Below are 22365 nucleotides of genomic sequence, written 5' to 3'. Positions count from 1 at the left end.
GGCCGAATCCCAGGATGCTACCGAGCCACCCCGAGACGCACCCACGGACCCTTCTGCTGCCACTCCTGCAAGTTCACCTGCATCTGGACCTGCACTACTCCTGCACCGACCAAGACCAAGACGAGCAACAGCAGCAGCCACCTAAAGTGCATCCTACTCAACACCCGCTCCGTCCACAGACACGCCATCGAGCTCTGGAACCTGCTCGACACTACTTCACCAGACGTCGCCTTCCTCACGGAAACCTGGATGAACGCCTCTTCAGCGCCCGACATCGCCATCGCCATCCCAGACGGCTATAAGATCATCCGAAGGGACCGCATCAACCAGACCGGAGGAGGCATCGCCATCATCCACAGGAACACCATCCGCATCACGACCAACACCGACGACACCCTCGCACCCGCCGAGCACCTGCACTTCCAGGTCCACATCAACCCCAACACCACCCTCAGAGGCACCCTCATCTACAGACCCCCGGGACCACGCACACAATTCAGCGAAGACATCGCCGACTTCATCAGCCCGCACGCCCTCCCCTCCGCTGACTACATCCTCCTCGGGGACCTCAACTTCCACCTGGAGAACAACAACGACCGCAACACCACCACCCTGCTGGACAACCTCGCAAACCTCGGACTCAAGCAGCTGGTGACCACCCCCACCCACTACGCCGGACACACACTCGACCCAGTCTTCTCATCCAGCAAGAACATCGCCTTCAACCACGCCACCGGACTCCACTGGACGGACCACAGCTGCGTCCACTTCAGCTTCAAAAGGACCACGATCCACTACCAACAGCAACAGGTTGCACGCAGAAGCTGGAACAAGATCACAGCCGACCAGCTCGCGACTTCCCTGAGCAAGAACCCACCCACCAGCGCAACGAACCCCAGCCAAGCGGCCACCAACCTCACAAAATGGATCAGCGACTGCGCAAACGACCTCGCCCCCCTGAGGACCCCGCCTAGCAGACCCGGCAGCAAGAAAGCCCCATGGTTCACCGACGAACTCAAGAGCTCCAAGAAGGACTGCCGAGCCCTCGAGAGAACCTGGCGCAGAGACCCAACACCGGACAACATGACTGCCCTCAAGCTCGCCACCCGAAAACACCACCAACTCTTCCACGCAACCAAGAAAACTGCATTCAAGGAACGACTGGACAAAAACGCACACAACAGCTAGGAACTCTTCAACATCGTCAAAGAGCTCTCCAACCCCAACGCCGGAAACAACGACATCACCCCTTCGCAAGACCTCTGCAACTCCCTCGCCTCCTACTTCCACAACAAGATCGCGGACATACACAACAGCTTCAGCACTCAACCGACGCACGCCACGACCAAACCACCGCCCCCCACCACCACCCTCCGCGCCTGGACCCCGATCAGCGCCGAAGATACCGTCCGCACGATGAACTCCATCCACTCCGGATCTCCGACCGACCCCTGCCCTCACCACGTCTTCAACAAGGCCGACGCTGTCATCGCACCCCACCTGCGGGACATCATCAACACCTCCTTCGACACCGCGACCTTCCCGGAGAGCTGGAAGCACGCCGAACTCAGCGCTCTACTAAAGAAGCCATCAGCCGACCCCACCGACCTCAACAACTACCGCCCCATCTCGCTGCTCCCGTTCCCTGCAAAAGTCATCGAGAAGACCGTCAACAAGCAGCTGGCCGCCTTCCTCGAGACAAACGGATCCCTCGACCTCTCGCAGTCTGGCTTCCGAGCCAACACCGAGACCGCCCTGATCGCAGTCACCGATGACATCCGAGCACTGCTTGACAACGGAGAAACAGCGGCCCTCATCCTCCTAGACCTCTCCGCGGCCTTCAACACTGTCTGCCACCGTACACTAGTGCAGCGACTCAGCAACGTCGGAATCCAGGAGAAGGCACTGGAATGGATCATCTCCTTCCTCGCCGGAAGGACACAGAGAGTCCGCCTCCCCCCGTTCAGATCTGAAGCCACCGAAGTCATCTGCGGCGTTCCTCAAGGGTCCTCGCTCGGTCCAACCCTCTTCAACGTCTACATGAGCCCCCTCGCAGACATCGCACGCCAGCACAACCTCAACATCATCTCCTACGCCGACGATACCCAGCTGATCCTCTCCCTCACCAACGACCCCGCCACCGCCAGAGCCAACCTTCACGAAGGGATGAAAGAGGTAGCCGAATGGATGAAGAACAGTCGCCTGAAACTGAACTCGGACAAGACGGAAGTCCTCATCCTGGGATCCTCACCCTCCGCCTGGGACGACACCTGGTGGCCTCCCGCCCTAGGCAGCGCACCCCAACCAACCGACCACGCACGCAACCTGGGCTTCATCCTGGACTCCTCCCTCTCCATGACCAGACAAGTCAACGCCGTCTCCTCGTCGTGCTTCAACATCCTGCGCATGCTACGTAAAATCTTCCGGTGGCTCCCCAACGAGACCAGGAAGACGGTCACCCAGGCCCTCGTCACCAGCCGTCTGGACTACGGCAACTCCCTTTACGCCGGAACCACCGCCAAACTCCAGAAGAGACTCCAGCGGATCCAGAACGCCTCAGCACGACTCATCCTGGACATCCCCCGTCACAGCCACATCTCCGGACACCTGAGACCTGCACTGGCTCCCGGTCAACAAGAGAATCACCTTCCGTCTCCTCACCCACGCACACAAAGCCCTACAACAACCAAGGCCCAGGATACCTCAACAGCCGCCTCAACTTCTACGCTCCCAAACGCCAGCTTCGATCGACCGGCCACGCCCTCGCCACCGTCCCCCGCATCCGAAGAGCCACCACAGGGGGACGGTCCTTCTCCTACCTCGCCGCCAAGACATGGAACTCCCTCCCGACCCACCTCCGCCTGACCCAGGACCACCTCGCCTTCAGGAAACAACTCAAGACCTGGCTGTTCGAGCAGTAGCAGACCCCCCTCCCCTAGCGCCTTGAGACCCTCTGGGTGAGTAGTGCGCTATATAAATGGCTTGATTGATTGATTGATTGATATATCTTCTACCCGGAGATGTAAACACAATACACACAATACTGTAAACAGGTAAGTAAGCCCAAATACACAGTGAAAACCAAACCATATACTAAAGAAGTGGGATTCAAACTGCGACCGAAGTCGAGACCGGGACCGGAAGTCTCAGAAGAGCTGGTGACACAAGGAACCACCCAAGGTTAAGTACCCAGGAACCCCACGGAGGCTCTGCGCAGAGTGGAAACACAGCCGCTTACTCAATGCAAGTCAATGTGAAAGTTGCAGTTGCAGTTTTCAAGAAGGACCCTTCCCAGTGAAACCTGAAGATGCCCCATAGAAGACAGAAGGTTGGAGAGTCACCCTGCGAGTGGATACCCCAGAAACCAGAATACCTACACCAAGGAAGCAGGGTGCATAGGTCTGAAGTGAAGTCAGAAAAAACATAGATCACAATGGAGGACTTCAGAAAAGATGCCCCAGGCGAAGAAGGTGAAAGTGTCCGGTGGAAGCCAAGGATGGATACTTGAATTGGAGTACCTCCAAGCAGAGGGGACATAGTCTATGCCAATCTGAGTTGACCAGGAGGCACAGAAGAACAATGACCACCAATGGCAGAAGATGCAGAGTGAGGACGGTCACGCTGTGGAACACTTGGATCCTTTACGCATGGAGTTTCTTGTGGCCTGAAGGTCTCTGGAATTCAGAGTCAACAAGCCTTGGCAGTGGCAAGTTGACGCGGTGCACAGGGATTCTGTTCCTGCGGTTCAGACAAGGGACACTGGCCTCAAACTTGCAGAGAGGGCAGGTCAGGCCTCGAGGAAGTTGCAGAACTACCACCTGTGTTGCTGAGCCTTTCAAGGTCTATAGGACATCAGGAGCAGAAGAACGGTCAGCTTCGTTGCATTGCCTGCAGATGCAGGGGAGTGACTCCTTCACTCCAAGGGAGATTCCTTCGGGTGTCTGACACCCACAGGCATGGAGAGGAACCTGGATGAAGCACAGGCACAAACGATGAAGAAGACTTGCAGAAAAACGAGACTTGGAGCAGCAAGAGTCTTCTTTGATGGAGTATCGGTTCCAGACGAAGTCCAGCGAAGTCCAAGGTGACCAGAAAGTCGTAGTTGAAGTGGCTTCGGGTTTGAATATTGTCCTACAATAAATCTGAAAAGCCACCCACAGGTAAGCCCTTAAGTACCCTAGGGAAAGGGTTGGAACGATTCACGGTTCACTCCCAGAGGAGGGGTTGGACAGAGGGGAGGATACTCCAATGTCCTTTGTCCAGTTTCGCGCCAGAGCGGGATCCAACGGCTGCCTGAACTGGTTCAAACTGGAGTATGCCAGGAGGGCACCAAATGTGCCCTTCAAAGCTCTCTGGTGGCTGGCAAGAGCCCCCACCCCAGCCCAATACAGTAAGCCCTGTCTGGGAGGTAGTCACGCCTCCCTGTAGCCGGAAACCTATTGTTCTACCTTCCCTTGTTTGAGCTCAGCTCAGCTGCAGGAGGGCAGAAGCATGTCTGGGGTTGGAAGCAGCACTAGCTTGCCGGCAGACCCTGGAAGGCTGTTACCAGAAGCACTGGGGGCTTGCTGGAGGAGCCCCTTAGTGCATGGAATGTAAACCTCCTACACCGGTAATGGTGTTGGGGTATGATTCCAACATGTTTGATAATTCAAACATGCCCAGGTTCGGCAGAGCCAATATATAGTTAGCCATCGCGAAATGACGCATGGCCACTATGTATATAAAAATGGCTGACTGCACTTACAAAGCCTGGAGAATCAGCTCTGGGGTTTGTAGTGGCTGTCCTGCTCGTGCAGGGCACCCTCACAACTATAACCTAGCACCCTGCCTTCAGGATTGAAAGGCCTACCTTAGGGATGACTTATAGGTTTTAAGTGCAGTGACCTCAGATATAAGACAACGTATATCTGTCGTAAGTGGTGCTAGCACCAACTTACACAGGCTGCAGTGGCAGGCCTGTAGTTACAGTTCGAATGGTGTCTCATGGGTGGCACAACACATGCTGCAGCACATAGGAGACCCTGGTGTATTATGCCCTGGGTACTTTAGTACCATATACTAGGGACTTAGAAAGGTACACCAGTAGCCAATTTGAAGGTACTAAAGTACTTACCATAGTCCAATTTAGGGAGAAAGCACAGAGACTCGGTCCTGATTAGCAGGAACCCTGTCAGACTAGTCCAAAACACACTGACACCAGGCAAACAGTGGGGGTAACCATGCAAGAAGGATCCTACCTTCCTACAGATGGGGAAAGATTACAGTATGTGAATCTATGAAAGATCCAATACTGTAGAAAAGGTTCTTAGACATGCAACTGCTTTAAAGCACTCACTCCAAATGATCTAGGATTAAACTTAGAACAGCTAATTAACTAAGTCCTATAACAGGTAGGAACGGAGTAAAGCTGGACTGAGGAATTTAATACAGATCACATTTTAGTAGTGATATATTAGATTGTTGATATCGTGGCAGTCAATATATTTGGGTGGGTACCGTTGCAGAATATGTTTTCACATTGCACCTTCAAAGCATACTACACAGATCAAATTTACATGTGTGTGTTTCCTTTTTCCTGACCTCATGAATATTGAATTTTAAAACACTGCTTACTTTCCATTATTATATTACATGAGCATGTAAAGGATATGCTTTTCAACAGCTATTTTCAACAACGCTGAACTCTATTCAATCATCTAGTACTCTTGCAAAGCAGGTCTAATCTGAGTGGAATTAAGATGAATTGGCAAAGTGCAGCAATGGCGACATAAGTCAGATATAGTAGCCTGGAGGAAGGTACCAACGATTGAATGTGCAAGCAAAACAGGGAAAACAATCACAGGCAATAAATACAACCCTGCTTACTAAAAGCAGCTGATCATCTCCAGCTCTAAGAAATCTAGCAGTGGTGCAGAACGAGTATGAAAGGGGAAATTGAGGGAAGAGATCAAGCACATACACAAATGGCTGAAGCTTACAAGTACATCACAGAAATGCATGGTTACGCATGTTTTGAGTCGCAAGCGACCCCAGAAGAATTGTATGGAAGTTTCGTAGAAGTCCTGGTGAAGTCAAGGAAACCAATGACAGATGTAGATTATTTGAGTACTTAAATTAGAATTGCTTCTGAAAACAAAATTGCAGATAACAATTCTACATTTGTTTTGTGCTTTAGCAGGAAAGTCTTTTCTCACTATGGAGAATCCCTTTCTTCTACACCTTCATCAATTGGGAATGTATCTTTAACAATGCCACAGTGAAAAACGACCTAAAAAGCAATATATATATATTTTATACATCAACCCTGCCTTAAACTTCATTTTGGAAAATGTAAATTCCACCACACTTGCATTATTTCTGTATTGGCAAATTTACCTTATGTGAAGGTAAAAATGCACAATTCCTCATTATGTAAGGAGAAACACCCTCTTAAGCTGCTCAGTGATTATCTGCCCTCTAAGGTTCCAACCAAGGAGGCAACTTGCACTTGTAAGGTTTGAAAATGGGGACACTCTGTTTACATTTCCTATGTTGGTCTGCCCTGTAAAGTGTCAGGGTTTTTTACTACTATTATTCTCAATGTTGGCCAAGTTTCCTGAGAAAAGAAATCATGCCTGAAATGAACTTTCAAATTTGAAGCAGAAATTGTTTTGTTGCACATCTCCATTTCATAGTTCCACTTAAAAAGGTCTCAGAAGGAAAATAGAAGTAAAGACAAACAAACAGTAAGAGTGCCTTTACTTTGATTTGTAAGTGTATTTTTTAAACAGAAAATAAACTATGTTTGGCATTACGGCACAGGATTCCACTTCCTATCCCAGAAACAATGCAAACATAACTTAGTGCTATATCTGAGGTACATGAAAAAACTCTGTTTAATATGGACAAATATAGAAATGAGAAATTGTGAGCTAGAGCTTTCTCTTTATCTGGTCTACAATTTTTGAATTTTCTTCTTCTCAGTCTACGCATGGGACAAACTTACTTTGATTCAGAAGGCAAATAAAGACCTGGCTGTTCTGCAATTAACTACCCGAGTTGCTGTTGTTTAGGTAGGCACCTGAATGAACTATCTAGAGACTCTTAACAGGTGATAGTTATGCTCTACAAAAGCTAATAAATATCAATAGAGTGTCCAGCAATAAAATGGAGCAAATATTCCAAGTCCTAGTGAAGGTAAAGCACCAGTCTGACGTTTACAAATATTATCTCACCACATTATGATAGTAGGATAATAATGGCATTTAAACTGTGCCCAGAAAAACTGGCACTTCAAATAACAAACAGGCAGGTGTTAATTTACCAGACTCAATACCAAAGAATGCCTCTGAAAAAACAAAGGCTAAATCCAACCTGTCTGGATTGAAGAACATGTTACTTACCTTCAGTAACGCTTTTTCTGGTGGATACAGTATCTGCCAGTGAATTCCTCACCTTTTAAATTACCCCTTGCCCAGCATTCCACAGAAACTTTTCTCATAGCTCTCCCACATCGACGAGGATGTCATAATAGCACGGCTCCGCTCGCGACCTCATCGGAGCCATATGACGACCTAGTTGGCGTGCTGACGTAAAAGTTCCACCCATTTTTTGCCTGCCTTCAAGGCGAACGGTGAACCGACAACATTTCGCAAATATATACAGTATACAATATATACACAGATATACATAGTATATGATTTAAAGAAGAAAGAAAAATTGACATTTCCTAGAGACAGGCATCATATCAGTGCAAATGACAATAAAATACAAGAAAATCATGTCCAAAAACCATTTCGGTATAAGTAGGTAGAGAACAGGAGGCGGGTGGGTCAGTGAGGAATCCACAGGCAGATACAGTATCCACCAGAAAAAGCGTTACTGAAGGTAAGTAAATTGTTCTTCTGATGGATACATCTGCCTGTAAATTCCTCACCTTTTTAATTGAATCCCCAAGCAGTTCCGCTCTCGTAGGATGGTGTCCACCTACCTATACCAAAAAATCCTGAAGCACAGAACAAGCAAAATGGCTGTCCCTCCTCACCTCTGAATCCAAGCAATAATGCTTAGCGAAAGTGTGGAGGGAGGCCCAAGTTGCCGTCTTACAGATGTCCACAACAGGGACACCTCTAGCCAAAGTTGAAGAAGAAGACTTAGCTCTAGTAGAATGAGCTCCAATAACTTCAGGCGGGCTCCTTCTTGGCGAAGGTGTAGCAGTTCTCGATGCACAAGATGATCCACCTGGAAAGCATTCGCTTGTGGACAGCTTCGCCCTTCCTTCTTCCCAAATAACCAATGAAGAGCTAGTCATCCAGCCTTCAGTCCTTGGTTCTGTCCAGGTAGAAGCTGATCGCCCACCTAGGGTCCAGGCGGTGAAGTCTCTCCTCCTACTTTGAAGGGTGAGGGGAGGATAGTAAGTAGGTAAGGTGATAGACTGGCCAGAATATAAAGGAGCAACCACCTTAGGCAGGAAAGTAGCTTTGGTCCGGAGAACCATCCTATCCGCATAGCTGGGGGTAAAAGGAGGCTTAGAACTAAGAGCCTGAAGCTAACTTACCCTCCTGGCAGAAGTAATAGCAATCAGAAAAACAGTTTTGAATTTAAGAAGCCTCAACGGACAACTATGAAAAGGCTCGAAGGGAGACCCCATCAGGAAAGTAAGAACCAAATTTAAGTCCCACAGACGCATAATAAAAGGAGTGGGAGGAAATCTATTAGTGAGACCCTTAATGAATCTCATAACTATGGTTGACTTAAAGAACAATGGTTGGTCTGGCAAACAAAGGAAGGCTGATAAAGCCAACAAGTAGCCTTTAACAGTTGCCACAGCACAAGCTTGCTGGGCCAAGGAAAGAGGTAAACTAAGAACATCAGACAAATGGGCCTTTAAATGACCACATCGGGTGGAAGAGGAAAAGCACTCAGGTTGCCCCGTTCAATCTCCAGGCATGAAGGTGCCGGCTCTGGAGGTGGGGGTGTAGAACCTTTCCCTGCGATTGCAAGAGGAGGTCTGCCCTGAGAGGGAGACAGAGCGGAGGGTGCGATGAGAGGTGAAGATGGTCTGGGTACCACATCCTTCTTGGCCAATACGGAGCAATCAATATGACTGGGGCCCGGTCTTGGCGAATCTTCCTCAGAACCTGAGGAATCAAGGGTATGGGAGGAAAGTCGTAAAGAAGGCGAAGACTCCAATCTAGTTGTAACGTTTCCCCTAATGCTCCCCGCATCGGACACTGGAGACTGCAGAATGACGGGCAGTGTGCGTTCTCGTGAGTTGCAAAATGTTCCACCAGAGGAAACCTCTACATTCTGAAAATGCAGTGACCCACCTCTGGATGAAGAGGCCACTCGTGATCGGCAGAGTATTGCAGACTGAGACTGTCCGCACGCACATTTAGCACCCCGGCCAGATGATTTGCAATTACACAAATCTGGAGGTCCCGAGCCCAGGACCAGAGCCGATACGACCCTACTCCTCCCTGTTTGTTGATGTACCACATCGCAGTAGCGTTGTCCGTCAGGCCCAGAACTGACCGACCACGAAGGTAGGGAAAAGGGCCTTGAGAGTCAAACACAGCACCTGCAATTCCAGAAGATTGCTATGAAGCAATCTTTCCTCTGGAGACCAAAGACCCTTGACGTCCAGATCCCCCAGATGAGCACCCCACCCCAGAGTGGAGGCATCCATTATCACCGTGGCCACCAGAGAAGAAGGTTGAAACAGCTTCCCTTGAGTCAGGTTGCCTGAAACACTCCACCATAACAGATCCGCCGCAGTGTCTCTGGAGATTCTGACCACCTTCCTCAGAACTCCGTTGTGCTGAAATCACTACCTGCGGAGGTACCACTGGAGTGCTCTCATGTGCCAGCATGCATGGTTGACCAACAGTATGCAGGACGCGAACAGACCGAGCAGGCGCAAAACCTTCAGGATTGGAACACCCGCTCCATTTTGAAATATTGGGATCATAGCTGGGATCTCTAGAACTCTGAGGAGGTGGGAAAGAACAACTCAAAGTAGAATCATGTACAGCCCCTATGAACAGGTTGCACGGAGAGGGCACCAGGTGAGATTTGGGAACATTTATCCAAAAACCCAAGCTGAACAACAGTTGAGTTGGTACTTGCAGATGATGCAGCAGCATCTCTGGCGACCTTGCTTTGAGCAGCCAGTCATCCAGATAAGGGAAAACAGGAATCCCTGACCTTTTTGAAGACCCGAGGTGCGGATGTAAGACCGTACGGAAGGACTGCAAACTGATAATGTTGAGGTCCCACCATAAAACGGAGATACTAGAGTTGCTTCCATGCAGGGCCAGTGGCGGGGACAGGGGAGGAGGAGGAGACCTGTTGATGAGCAGCCCCTCGCAGACAATCTCTTCCCTTCCCTTTGTATGACTTAGAGAGAGGGTTCAGTTGTTGCTGATGTCAGCCTCAAAAAGGAGCCTCCTAATCAAAGCCTCGAAATCTCCAGAAACCAAAACCCCTAGGTTGTGATTGCAAGCCTAAGGATCTAGCAGTAGCCCTGCTATCTTTAATTTGCTGTAAAGCTGACTCAGCATTGCTTCCAAGAATCTTGATCCTCAAAGAGAAGGTTCAACAGCGTGACCTGGACGTCCGAGTAAAATCCTGACCCTCTCAACCAGGCATGCCTCCTAGTTGCCACCGAAGAGCCCTTCACTCTGGCAGCGAAGTTAGCCGTATCAAGGCCGGACAGGATCACTTGACGGGCTGCAGCCTGCGTGCCCGACAGCACCTCAGCGAAGTGACTTTGAACATCCTCTAGCAACTTGGGTATTACCTCCTTGGCAGAATCCATCAATGCATGGATATAACGCCCCATCAAACATGTGCCATTAGTTGATTTCAAAGCCATGCTGACCGTCGAAAACACCTTTTTTGCAGATTGTTCAAACTTCTTGGAGTCCCTATCCGCCGGAGTAGAAGGAAAGGAACCAGCAAATTGTTTTGAGGAACAAGATGCTTGAACCACAAGGCTCTCAGGCGAAGGGTGCGATGATAAAAATGCTGGAGCCCCAGGCGCCACCTTATAGCTCCTTGCCACCGTTCTTGACACAGCAGGGGCAGACATTGGCTTCTGCCAAATATCATAGGATCTGTCAGAGCCTCATTGAAAGAAAGCAAAGGCTCCACCGCAGAAGGAGAGTGCAATACCTCTGTTAAAATATTTGATTTGACCTGTGCGGTTGGCAACTGTAAGTCCAAAAGGTCAGCAGCCTTTTTACTGACCAAATGGTATGAGGTCTCATCCTGAGAGGGAAGAGCTTTTGGAGAGGAGAGCTACCACTCCAGTGATGTGTTACGCTCTCTGGCTTCTTGCTGTCCTACAAAATCATCCATTGGGTCTAATATCTCCACCTCCTCAGCATGCGCCTGTTGCTCCTGGATTTCCTCCCCTTCCAGAAACCTCTGAGCCCCCCTCCCCGATTGAATCTTCTGAGTCGGCGGTGCCAGATGTGGCATCGGGGACCTCGGAGCCGGAGTCAACAGAGGACCTTCAGAAGCAGGCAGCGGTGCCGAACTAAGTCGAGACGGTGCCAGAGAATAGTCCATCATTCCCTCTTGAGATTTATTCGGCGTAGAGAACCTCGTTGTGTCGGGAGATGGCAAGACGGAGTCATTGGCATGAATGGTGCCTGGGCATAATGCTGGGGAACGCCCAAGTTATAAGAAACCAGCCCCACGGGGCTAACTGGCATGCCAGATGGGTTACCAACCCTGGTAAACATGCCATACATCGCAATAAGAAAATGCTACTGATCCGCACCTGGAGCCAGGAAAGGTGGGCATGGATCCGGAACCGCCTGACCTAAGACAGATAGAGGTCGCAGAGCGGGCTCTAGTTGCGGCACTGGGGATGCCGGGTCTGGTATCGGAGCATCGTGAGGTGCAGGAGACTCCCCCCTGGGCGTCGGAGAGCCCCTCGGCATCAGAGAATCCCTTGGTGTCGGAGAGTGCACAGGAGACACCTGCGGTGAAGGAGAAGGGGAGATGTCATCCTTCCTATGACGACGCTGGACCGTGGACACCGACTTCGACGACTTCTCCTTCGAAGAGCGATGCTTAGACTCGTGTCGCCTCTCTTTCTTGTGCTTTTTAGATGACCTTGAAGTGTGCAGAGTCAGTGACTTCCACTTGGTTCTCTTCTGACCTCTCTACTACTTCTTCACTCAGGCCATAAACAACTTCGCTTGCATTTCCTTAAGTGCCTTTGGATTCATCCGATGGCACAAAGAACATTCTTCGACGTCCTGGTCTGATGACAAACACCAAAGGTAATCTTCGAGGGGGTCTGTAACAGACATATGGCCCCCATATTCCCTACAGGGTTTAAAACCAGGTTTCTTCTGCGTAGACATCGTGGAGAAACAGTTTAATGACAACTGCAACAAAGTACACTACAAACAAATGGAAAAACCTAGAAACCCGTAAAGCGAGTATGGCGCGGAATAAAGGGAACGGACGTCAGCACGCCCACGAGGTCTTCTTATGGCTCCGATGATATCACACGAAGTTGCAAGCAGAGCCGTGCTATTGTGACATCCTCGTCAACATGGGAGATCTATTAAAAAAGTTTCCGTGGAATGCTGCGCAAGGGGTAATTCAAAAGGTGAGGAATCCACAGGAAGATGTATCCATCAGAAAGTGGTAAACACCACACCCTCTCCGGCCATAAAAGAAGATCCAAAGCCTACCAAAAAATAGAGTTCCTTATTCTTATCTATCAATTTAACTAAAATCAATAGCACACATGAGTTTTGGATCAAAAAGTATCTGCAATGCTTTCTTGTTTTTTAAAAAGGCACCTGTGACCCGAGGCAGTAAACACTATTCAACAGAAGATTACAAAAATAAAAATATGGGGGGCGGGGGGGGGTGGGGGGGGAGCATGTTTGAAAGTTTCAGAAATATTTCAAACCAGACAAATATTGCACATTTATGTCTTCTGACAGGTTTCAATATTGAGCATTTTATTGCTGCAACTAATAGAAAGAACTTACTTTTCCGCAATGCAAATTCCTCATCAGATGGTTTCCGCTCAGGCTTGCGTTTGGGGAGGAGCTTTTTCATGGTTTTGGGGCTCTTACTGAGATCCTACAGGAAGGACAGCGAACATGGGTTAGTTATAGGGAGGAGTCACCATGAAAAATGCTTCCTGTACAAACAAAAAAGCATCTTCATAAATACTTCAGTAGAAAACAAAATGTATGGCTAAATTCTTGAGCAATCTTCAAAAACGGTTTGTTTCACTGTAATCTGGTGATAGGGTATTCATCTCCCTAATCCAACTGTGGTTAAGATTTGGTTTTTGGCCATCAAATGTGTGTGTATATGTATGTATATCATATATATAATGTGCCTCATTTGTGGGCATGTTCATGAAATTAACAAAAGAATTTCTGAAAAGGGTAAGTTCATTTGAAATGAGGAAACGAGGGAACAAGATGGGTAGTTTGTGACAGATGCACAAGGGGATTATAGTCATTATAATGGTGGGTTAAACTCATCTAACTCTAATTGCAGTAAGGTAACACACGTCATTCGCGAAAAAGGAGGTACACTTGACAATCAATTGAAGTTTACCACAGGAAATACACTTTATTTTTGTAAAGGTAGACTTGGCATAAGAAAACAGCAGGAGACACAGGTTTCCGTTCCACATCTAAGAAATCATTTTGAAGCCATAGCACTTGGACTACCTCTTACCTTTAGAATACAAGACATCCTCTAAGGAAAGTGAAGAACAGGAAAGTAAAAGAGAAGTGAATGAGTATGACAAAAACCAAGGAGGATGGTGTTTGGTAACAAATCATAAAATAAGCATAGTGGAGATCCAAAATCATTAATGGGTAAGTATTTGCATTTAATGATCTGTCTAGATTGATTGTGATTCCAGAATAGCACAAGAACAGATGATACTCTTCACAAACTACTCCTGTGAAGATGACATTACTTTTTAAATGTGGTGCACTGTAGAATATCATGCCCACAAAAACGTAACATGAAACCACCAGATTTCTCTCAGGACAGTAATCTACTGCCATTAGCAGAGCTTAACGGGCTGGGTCTGCTCATACCACTTGAATTAATTGTTTTCACCATCAACAGTTCATATCAACACCACATAAAAGTATGTTACTGAGCTGCACAAAACATTTCCTATGAAACGAAGACAATCAAAGCTACACTTGTGTATTAAGGTAAACACTGATACTTAAGGAAAGCAAACTATGTGTTTCCTTTCTGGATGGATTAGCCAACCTGGTTACACAGAGCATAACGGTGTTATAGAATTAAGGTGCTGAGGAAGAAAACGTTGCAATTCAAGGCAAATTAGATTTTTGGTAGACAAAAGTTGGATAATGGGGAAAACATTTGTGGGAGAGTGACACTTTTCTTAAAAGGCTGGCCATCAAAGGCATATTCTATCTTTCACTATTACTGCCTACAGTGCGAAGGTTTTCAGATTCTCTACTTGGAGGTCCATAAGCTCCTTTGCTATGCAGCTAAAAAGCTAGTTTTAGACAAGTATTAGTGCAACAGTCAACAAATGACTTTCTATCCATGTGCTGCAATAACTCAGCTCAGTATAAATGTCCTTTAAAAACAGCAGCACATCTATAGACAAGAAGAAATCACTCCATAATACATTCAAATTTGCCCGACCACAATACTTTAACAGCACAGCCTACGGCACTACAAATGACCATGAGAATAACAAGGAACTGGAGATGTATTTCTACACATTCAGTCCACTGTATTGCATATTGCAAATTATTAGGCTTTTCACTACCAAAACACTGCATTTCAACATTCAATATCTACCCAGAAGATTCCTGGCTATGATGGAGGACCAGTTACATTACAGTGTCAGTGACTTCTTCTAAAAAGACCAGCGTGAGAAGATCACAGAAATCTAATAAAGAACTAGAATATATCTATGTAGCTCAAAGAACATGTCTGCACTGACAGACATGCTGCTAGGGAAGTCTCTATAGAACCATGCATCAATATTTGATGTTGTACTCCATTTTGAAGGGACTCATTGCCTGTGCTTGGTGAGGTGATGTCTTGTGCTTTCTCCGCTCCATGAATAATCTCAGTTGGAGTACTTAGATGCAGACATCCAACTCAGTTGAAGTCCCTTCACTGGCAACTCTAGAGCTCTTACTTGAGGTTATCCTCCAAAATTGCTCAGTCCGATACCTCCATTATACCGGAGGGCTTTTTTGACAAAAAAGGGACATTTTACCACATTGAGGGGGAAACTCAGGGCCATATACAACAATCGGGAGGAATATACTCTCCTGAAACTCTGTCAACTTTCCTATTCACAAGGGAATAGGATCGGTGGACACTTAGCCCGGCCGCTGAAGGAAAAGCGGGAGCAAGAATACATAGGCGGCATACAAGACAGGCGGGGAGGGCTGACTCAAAGACGCAGAGAAAGCCGATATTTTTGGCGCCTTCTACGGAAACCTGTATACGGGGGAACCACGGGACATAGATGCACAAAGTAACTACCTGCGGGCCCTGCAGCTGCCCCAGGTCTCACAAGACTGAATGACAGACTTACGGCCCCTATAAGGTCCGGGGAGGTGGCCTTAGCCATCAAATCCTTCAAACCACAGAAGCCCCAGGCCCCGATGGGTTTACGGCCCAATTCTACAAAACCTTTGTTTCTGACCTCTTACCCCATCTTACCCACCCTTTCAATGCAATGGCAGAGACAGGTGAGGTCACTCCCTCAATGGCAGAAGCTGTGATCACAGTTATTCTGAAACAAGGGAAGAATCCACAGATGTGCGCTTCGTACCGTCCTATCCCTCTTCTCAATCTAGATGTGAAATTATATTCAGATATCCTCGCAGCTCGATTGAACGACCTTATGCCAGATCTCATCCATTCAGACCAGTCTGGAATTAAAGGCCGCCAGACTCATGACAACACTAGACGTATCATCCACCTAATCGAAAAAGCTAACAAAAAACAGATACCAGCAGTAGTGGTGGGGTTAGATGCAGAGAATACATTTGATAGGGTGGATTGGACATTACTTTTTACCACGCTCACATCCTTTGGGTTTGCTGATTCATTTATTAATATGATACGGATTAACTATGTCCAACCTCGCTTGAGAGTGCAGGTAAATGGGATTTTGTCGTCTCCCTTCCTCCCCGATTAGGGGTACCCGCCAGGGGTGCCCTTTGTCACCTCTACTGTTTGCCCTCAGTATTGAGCGTCTGGCCATGGCCATTCGCGCTGCACCAGAGATAAAGGGCATTCCTTTTAGTGGGGAAATGCATAAAATATCAATTTTTGCGGACAATGTGCTCCTGTCACTCACGTAACCGGCCACCTCTCTTCCTGCACTTCAAACGGAACTCATACGCTTTGAAGCGGTGGCGGGCTTCATGGTTAATACAGACAAATCCTATATCCTTAACCTCACAATCCCAGAAGTCAGGGAACTTCGGACATGCACTCAATTACAATGGACTTCCTGCCCTCTCCAATACCTGGGGGGTGGACCGATGTCGTGCCAAATCTGATATGTGGTCGGGTATCTTATATAACAATCCTGATCAGCAGCGAGTACGCTGATGTCCGTGGCGACAACGGGGGTGTTCCCTGCTCCGGAAGTGGCCGATCAGGATTGTTATATAAGATACCCGACCACATATCGGATTGGGCACGACATCGGTCCGCTCGTTACCGCAGATAGTAGGCGCTGAAAACATTTTACTGCATGCTACCGGCTCATGAATATACCAGATTTCATGTACCTGCATTTATTTCTACACACTGATCTACATCACAAGGCACAATTTTGACCCAATCGTCTAGACCAACCGGGTCGGAATTATCACCGGCAGAGAGAAATTGGAAGGCCTATTACGTAGGAAGAACAGCCCTGAAGAAGTCGGGGGATACTTCCCTATGTGACGAAACACGTGTTGGCTGGTTTTGAAACACCATTTCTTAAAAATTAAACTAAATTAATATTATAAATATTATATAATGTTTACAGTACAAATTGTACTTTTACAATTATTATAATTTGCATTTAGTACATTAACTTTCAGAATTATTAGAATTCAAATTGTTCAAATTAGTTGTTTAAAAAAATGACAAATTGTATATGCACATTATCTCTCTCTCTCTCTCTCTCTCTGTCTCTCTCTCTCTATCTATATATATATATATATATATATATATATATATATATATATATATATATATATATTCACTGAAAAACCATAGGTTTCACACACGTTATAGTTACGAATTAGCATTTAGAAAACCTTGCAAATTCACTTAAAAAACCATAGGTTTCACACATGTTATAGTTAGCTGGACATTTCACTCGTAAAAAACCAATGAAATTCCCCCGTTATAGTTAGTGCAGGCAACTATAACTCACGCGACTGCAATCCTCTGCTGATGACGTCACTGTATTTAGACACTTATTTACCCATTTCTTCTTCCATTAATCTTTAGCTATACATGTATTACAAATATTTATTTTTCAGAAAGACACATATGTCATCAGTGATGTAATATCTGACGTCATCAGCAGAGGATTGCGGTCGCGTGAGTTATAGTTGCCTGCACTAACTATAACGGGTGAATTTCATTGGTTTTTTACGAGTGAAATGTCCAGCTAACTAGAACATGTGTGAAACCTATGGTTTTTTAAGTGAATTTGCAAGGTTTTCTAAATGCTAATTCGTAACTATAACGTGTGTGAAACCTATGGTTTTTTCAGTGAATTTCAAAGGTTTTTTAAATGCTAACTTTTAAGCGTGATAGTTATATCTATTTTTTGTACTGATTTTCTACAGTTTAACTATTTATAAATATTTTATTCATTAAATAACATATTTTTCTGAAAATTGCAAAAAAACATTTTTTAATTAAAACTGAAATATTGATTAATTTTCTTGTTTTCATTTTTTATTTTAATATATTTATATCATTTTCTTTAAAAAAATAATTTCAATTTTTTTCGCAGTCGCGCACTCAAAGTGTACACATCACGGTGGGTGCGCGCATTCTAGCCGCCATTTTAGAAAAGTCATGAAGGATCCGCGTATGGTGTGCGACGGCTGCGTGTTTTTCAGTTACATCATATACATTTAATATCACGTGATATGCGCGATTGGTATGGACCAGTCTGCGACTCCTGCTCCCGCGCATTCGCGACACATGCGCATTACGGTACAAGATGTTTGCGCGCTTGCGGGTCCCGCGTGACATCATATACGTGCTGGGGCGCGCTGGGTGCGCGACTCCCGCAAAAAAAATGATGTTCCAAAATGATATGTATGTGTCTTTAATATACATATTAAGGCAAGACGATTATGTAAGATATTCATCAAAATAATATATTTGTACTTATAAGAAACTTATATTGTTTTTAAATATATTTTCGCGAAGTCGGGTGCGTGCGTCGTGAGTGCAGAAAACCAGGTCAGCAGAGCTGCTGTAGAGCCAGAGAACCAGGTCAGCAGAGCCGCTCTAGAGCCTAAGAACTAGGTCAGCAGAGCTGCTCTAGAGCCAGAGAAACCAGGTCAGCAGAGCTGCTTTAGAGGGAGAGAACCAGGCCAGCAGAGCTGCTTTAGAGTCAAAGAACCAGGTTAGCAGAGCTGCTTTAGAGCCAGAGAACCAGGTCAGCAGAGCTACTCTAGAGCCAGAGAACCAAATCAGCAGAGCTGCTTTAGAGCCATAGAACCAGGTCAGCAGAGCTGCTTTAGAGCCAGAGAACCAGGTCAGTAGAGCTGCTCTAGAGCCCAAGAACCAGGTCAACAGAGCTGCTCTAGAGCCAGAGAACCAGGTCAGCAGAGCTGCTGCAGAGCCAGAGAAACCAGGTCAGTAGAGCTGCTTTAGAGGGAGAGAACCAGGTCAGAAGAGCTTCTATAGAGCCAGAGAACCATGTCAGCAGAACTGCTTCAGAGCCATAGAACTGGGTCAACGGAGCTGCTTTAGAGCCAGAGAACCAGGTCTGCAGAGCTGCTTTAGAGCCAGAGAACCAGGTCTGCAGAGCTGTTGTAGAGCCAGGGAACTAGATAAGCAGAGCTGCTCTGTAGCATAAGAACTAGGTCAGCAGAGCTGCTCTAGAGCCAGAGAACCAGGTCAGCAGACCTGCTGTAGAGCCAGAGAAACCAGGTCAGCAGAGCTGCTTTAGAGAGAGAGAACCAGGTCAGCAGAGCTGCTCTAGCTGACACTGACTGACTGACACTGACTGACTGACACTGACTGACTGACACTGACTGACTGACACTGACTGACTGACACCGACTGACTGACACCGACTGACTGACACCGACTGACTGACACCGACTGACTGACACTGACACTGACTGACTGACACTGACTGACTGACACCGACTGACTGACACCGACTGACTGACACCGACTGACTGACACTGACTGACTGACTGACACCGACTGACCGACTGACATTGACTGACATTGACTGACACTGACTGACTACTCTCTACCACTCTTCTACTGACTCTCTACTACTCTCTACTACTCACTCTCTACTACTCACTCTCTACTACTCACTCTCTACTACTCACTCGCTACTACTCTCTACTACTCACGCTCTACTACTCACGCTCTACTACTCAAGCTCTACTACTCTCTACTACTTTCTACTACTCTCTACTACTCTCTACTACTCTCTACTACTCTCTACTACTCACTCTCTACCACTCACTCTCTACCACTCACTCTCTACCACTCACTCGCTACTACTCACTCTCTACTACACTCTCTACTACTCTCTCCCTCTACTACTCTCTACTACTACCTCTACTACTCACTCTACTACTCTCTGCTGCTCTCTAGCACTCACTCTCTACTACTCTCTCTCTACTACTCTCTCTCTACTACTCTCTCTCTACTACTCTCTCTCTACTACTCTCTCTCTACTACTCTCTCTCTACTACTCTCTCTCTACTACTCTCTCTCTACTACTCGCTCTCTACTACTCGCTCTCTACTACTCGCTCTCTACTACTCGCTCTCTACTACTCGCTCTCTACTACTCGCTCTCTACTACTCTCTCTCTACTACTCGCTCTCTACTACTCGCTCTCTACTACTCTCTGCTGCTCTCTAGCACTCACTCTACTACTCACTCTCTACTACTCTCTACTACTCACTCTCTACTACTCTCTACTACTCACTCTCTACTACTCGCTCTCTACTACTCACTCTCTACTACTCACTCTCTACTACTCGCTCTCTACTACTCTCTGCTGCTCTCTAGCACTCACTCTCTACTACTCTCTCTCTACTACTCTCTCTCTACTACTCTCTCTCTACTACTCTCTCTCTACTACTCTCTCTCTACTACTCTCTCTCTACTACTCTCTCTCTACTACTCGCGCTCTACTACTCGCGCTCTACTACTCGCGCTCTACTACTCGCGCTCTACTACTCGCGCTCTACTACTCGCGCTCTACTACTCGCGCTCTACTACTCGCGCTCTACTACTCACGCTCTACTACTCACGCTCTACTACTCGCGCTCTACTATTCACTCTCTACTACTTTCTACTACTCTCTACCACTCACTCTCTACTACTCTCTCTCTACTACTCTCTCTCTACTACTCTCTCTCTACTACTCTCTCTCTACTACTCTCTCTACTACTCTCTCTCTCTACTACTCTCTCTACTACTCTCTCTACTACTCTCTCTCTACTACTCTCTCTCTACTACTCTCTCTCTACTACTCTCTCTCTACTACTCTCTCTCTACTACTCTCTCTCTACTACTCTCTCTCTACTACTCTACTACTCGCTCTCTACTTCTCTACTACTCGCTCTCTACTACTCGCTCTCTACTACTCGCTCTCTACTACTCGCTCTCTACTACTCGCTCTCTACTACTCGCTCTCTACTACTCGCTCTCTACTACTCTCTACTACTCACTCTACTACTCACTCTACTACTCACTCTACTACTCACTCTACTACTCACTCTCTGATACTTTCTCTACTACTCTCTACTACTCACTCTCTACTCTCTATTACTCGCTCTCTACCAGTCTACCTCTCTCTACTACTCTATACCGCTCTACCTCTACACCTCTACCTCTACACCTCTACCTCTACACCTCTACCTCTACACCTCTACCTCTACACCTCTACCTCTACACCTCTACCTCTACACCTCTACCTCTACACCTCTACCTCCACACCTCTACCTCCACACCTCTACCTCCACACCTCTACCTCCACACCTCTACCTCCACACCTCTACCTCCACACCTCTACCTCCACACCTCTACCTCCACACCTCTACCTCCACACCTCTACCTCCACACCTCTACCTCTACACCTCTACCTCTACACCTCTACCTCTACACCTCTACCTCTACACCTCTACCTCTACCTCGTTGTACATGCACACATATGCACATATATATATGCATATGCATTTATATATGTATGTATGTATTATCTACTGGCGGTCGCCAGTAGATAGCTATAGTTAGGACCACGTTTCCATAGGAAAACCTCAACATTCTATTTTGAATAACTTTGGCGCCGGTCGACGAATCCTCGTGAATTTTTCAAAATAGGTGGGGCGCTACGCTCCGCTCCTACCCTGAAAGTCTCGGGGGGATTCGTCAAGCGGGGGCTGAGATAAAAGGGGGGTCCCAAAACGCGTTTTTCCCATGCATTTTTCCATAGGACCTTTAGACAGGGCTACAGCCCGAACGGCTGAACAGAATTACTAGAAATTTGGCAGAGAGGTAGTCCTCAGGTCAAGGAAGTGCCTTTTGTAGGTTTGGTGTAAATCTGTTCAGTAGATTCTGAGAAAATAGCCTTTAAATCAATATATATATCTGAGCCAGCTTACGGTGCGCTTACGGTACGCTTACCGTACGCGTACGGTGGCGTGCGCGAGCGCGATTCTGATTGGCCCTTAGATCTTAGTAAACATTCGAATCGGTCGAAACCAGGAAGCGGCGGCCGCCATTTTCTCTCTCGCACTCTGAGGGGGGAGCTGATAAACAAATGCCAAAAACATATAAAGGGGCTGTTTAGACAGCGCCCATGCACATAACCATGTTAGTTGAGTCTTCAAAGATCCCCCAAGGCAAAAAACGGTAATTTTTCGAAAATTTCGCCGATTACGCTTACCGTACGCGTTCGGTAAAAAATTATAAAAAAAAAAATCCACACTCTCTCCACCCCGTGTGCAAATGGTGGCCGAAGGCCACCATTTGTGCATGGCTGATTTGAGCACTGCATTTCCCAAAAAAATTTCAACAGATTACCTATCACAAGGAAGCGCATAATATGTCCTCCATGTGCGCACGGTGCGCGAAGCGCATCGTGCGTACA

The 22365-nt window shown here is 46.9% G+C and overlaps 1 protein-coding gene across 4 annotated transcripts in view; it reads right to left on the bottom strand.

Annotated features, from left to right (window-relative positions):
- Positions 1 to 22365, bottom strand: part of ARHGEF7 (Rho guanine nucleotide exchange factor 7) — a 908392-nt gene that overhangs the window by 195514 nt on the left and 690513 nt on the right. For all 4 annotated transcript variants that reach the window (XM_085622182.1, XM_085622181.1, XM_085622184.1 and 1 more), the window contains one exon: positions 13002 to 13095. In XM_085622182.1, the coding sequence (XP_085478308.1) occupies positions 13002 to 13095 (94 nt within the window). The remainder of the gene's footprint in view (positions 1 to 13001; positions 13096 to 22365) is intronic.

This window comes from Triturus cristatus, chromosome 8 (assembly GCF_964204655.1).
Source record: "Triturus cristatus chromosome 8, aTriCri1.1, whole genome shotgun sequence".
NCBI classification, from domain to species: Eukaryota; Metazoa; Chordata; class Amphibia; order Caudata; family Salamandridae; genus Triturus; species Triturus cristatus.
This window is presented reverse-complemented; position numbering and strand designations above follow the sequence as displayed.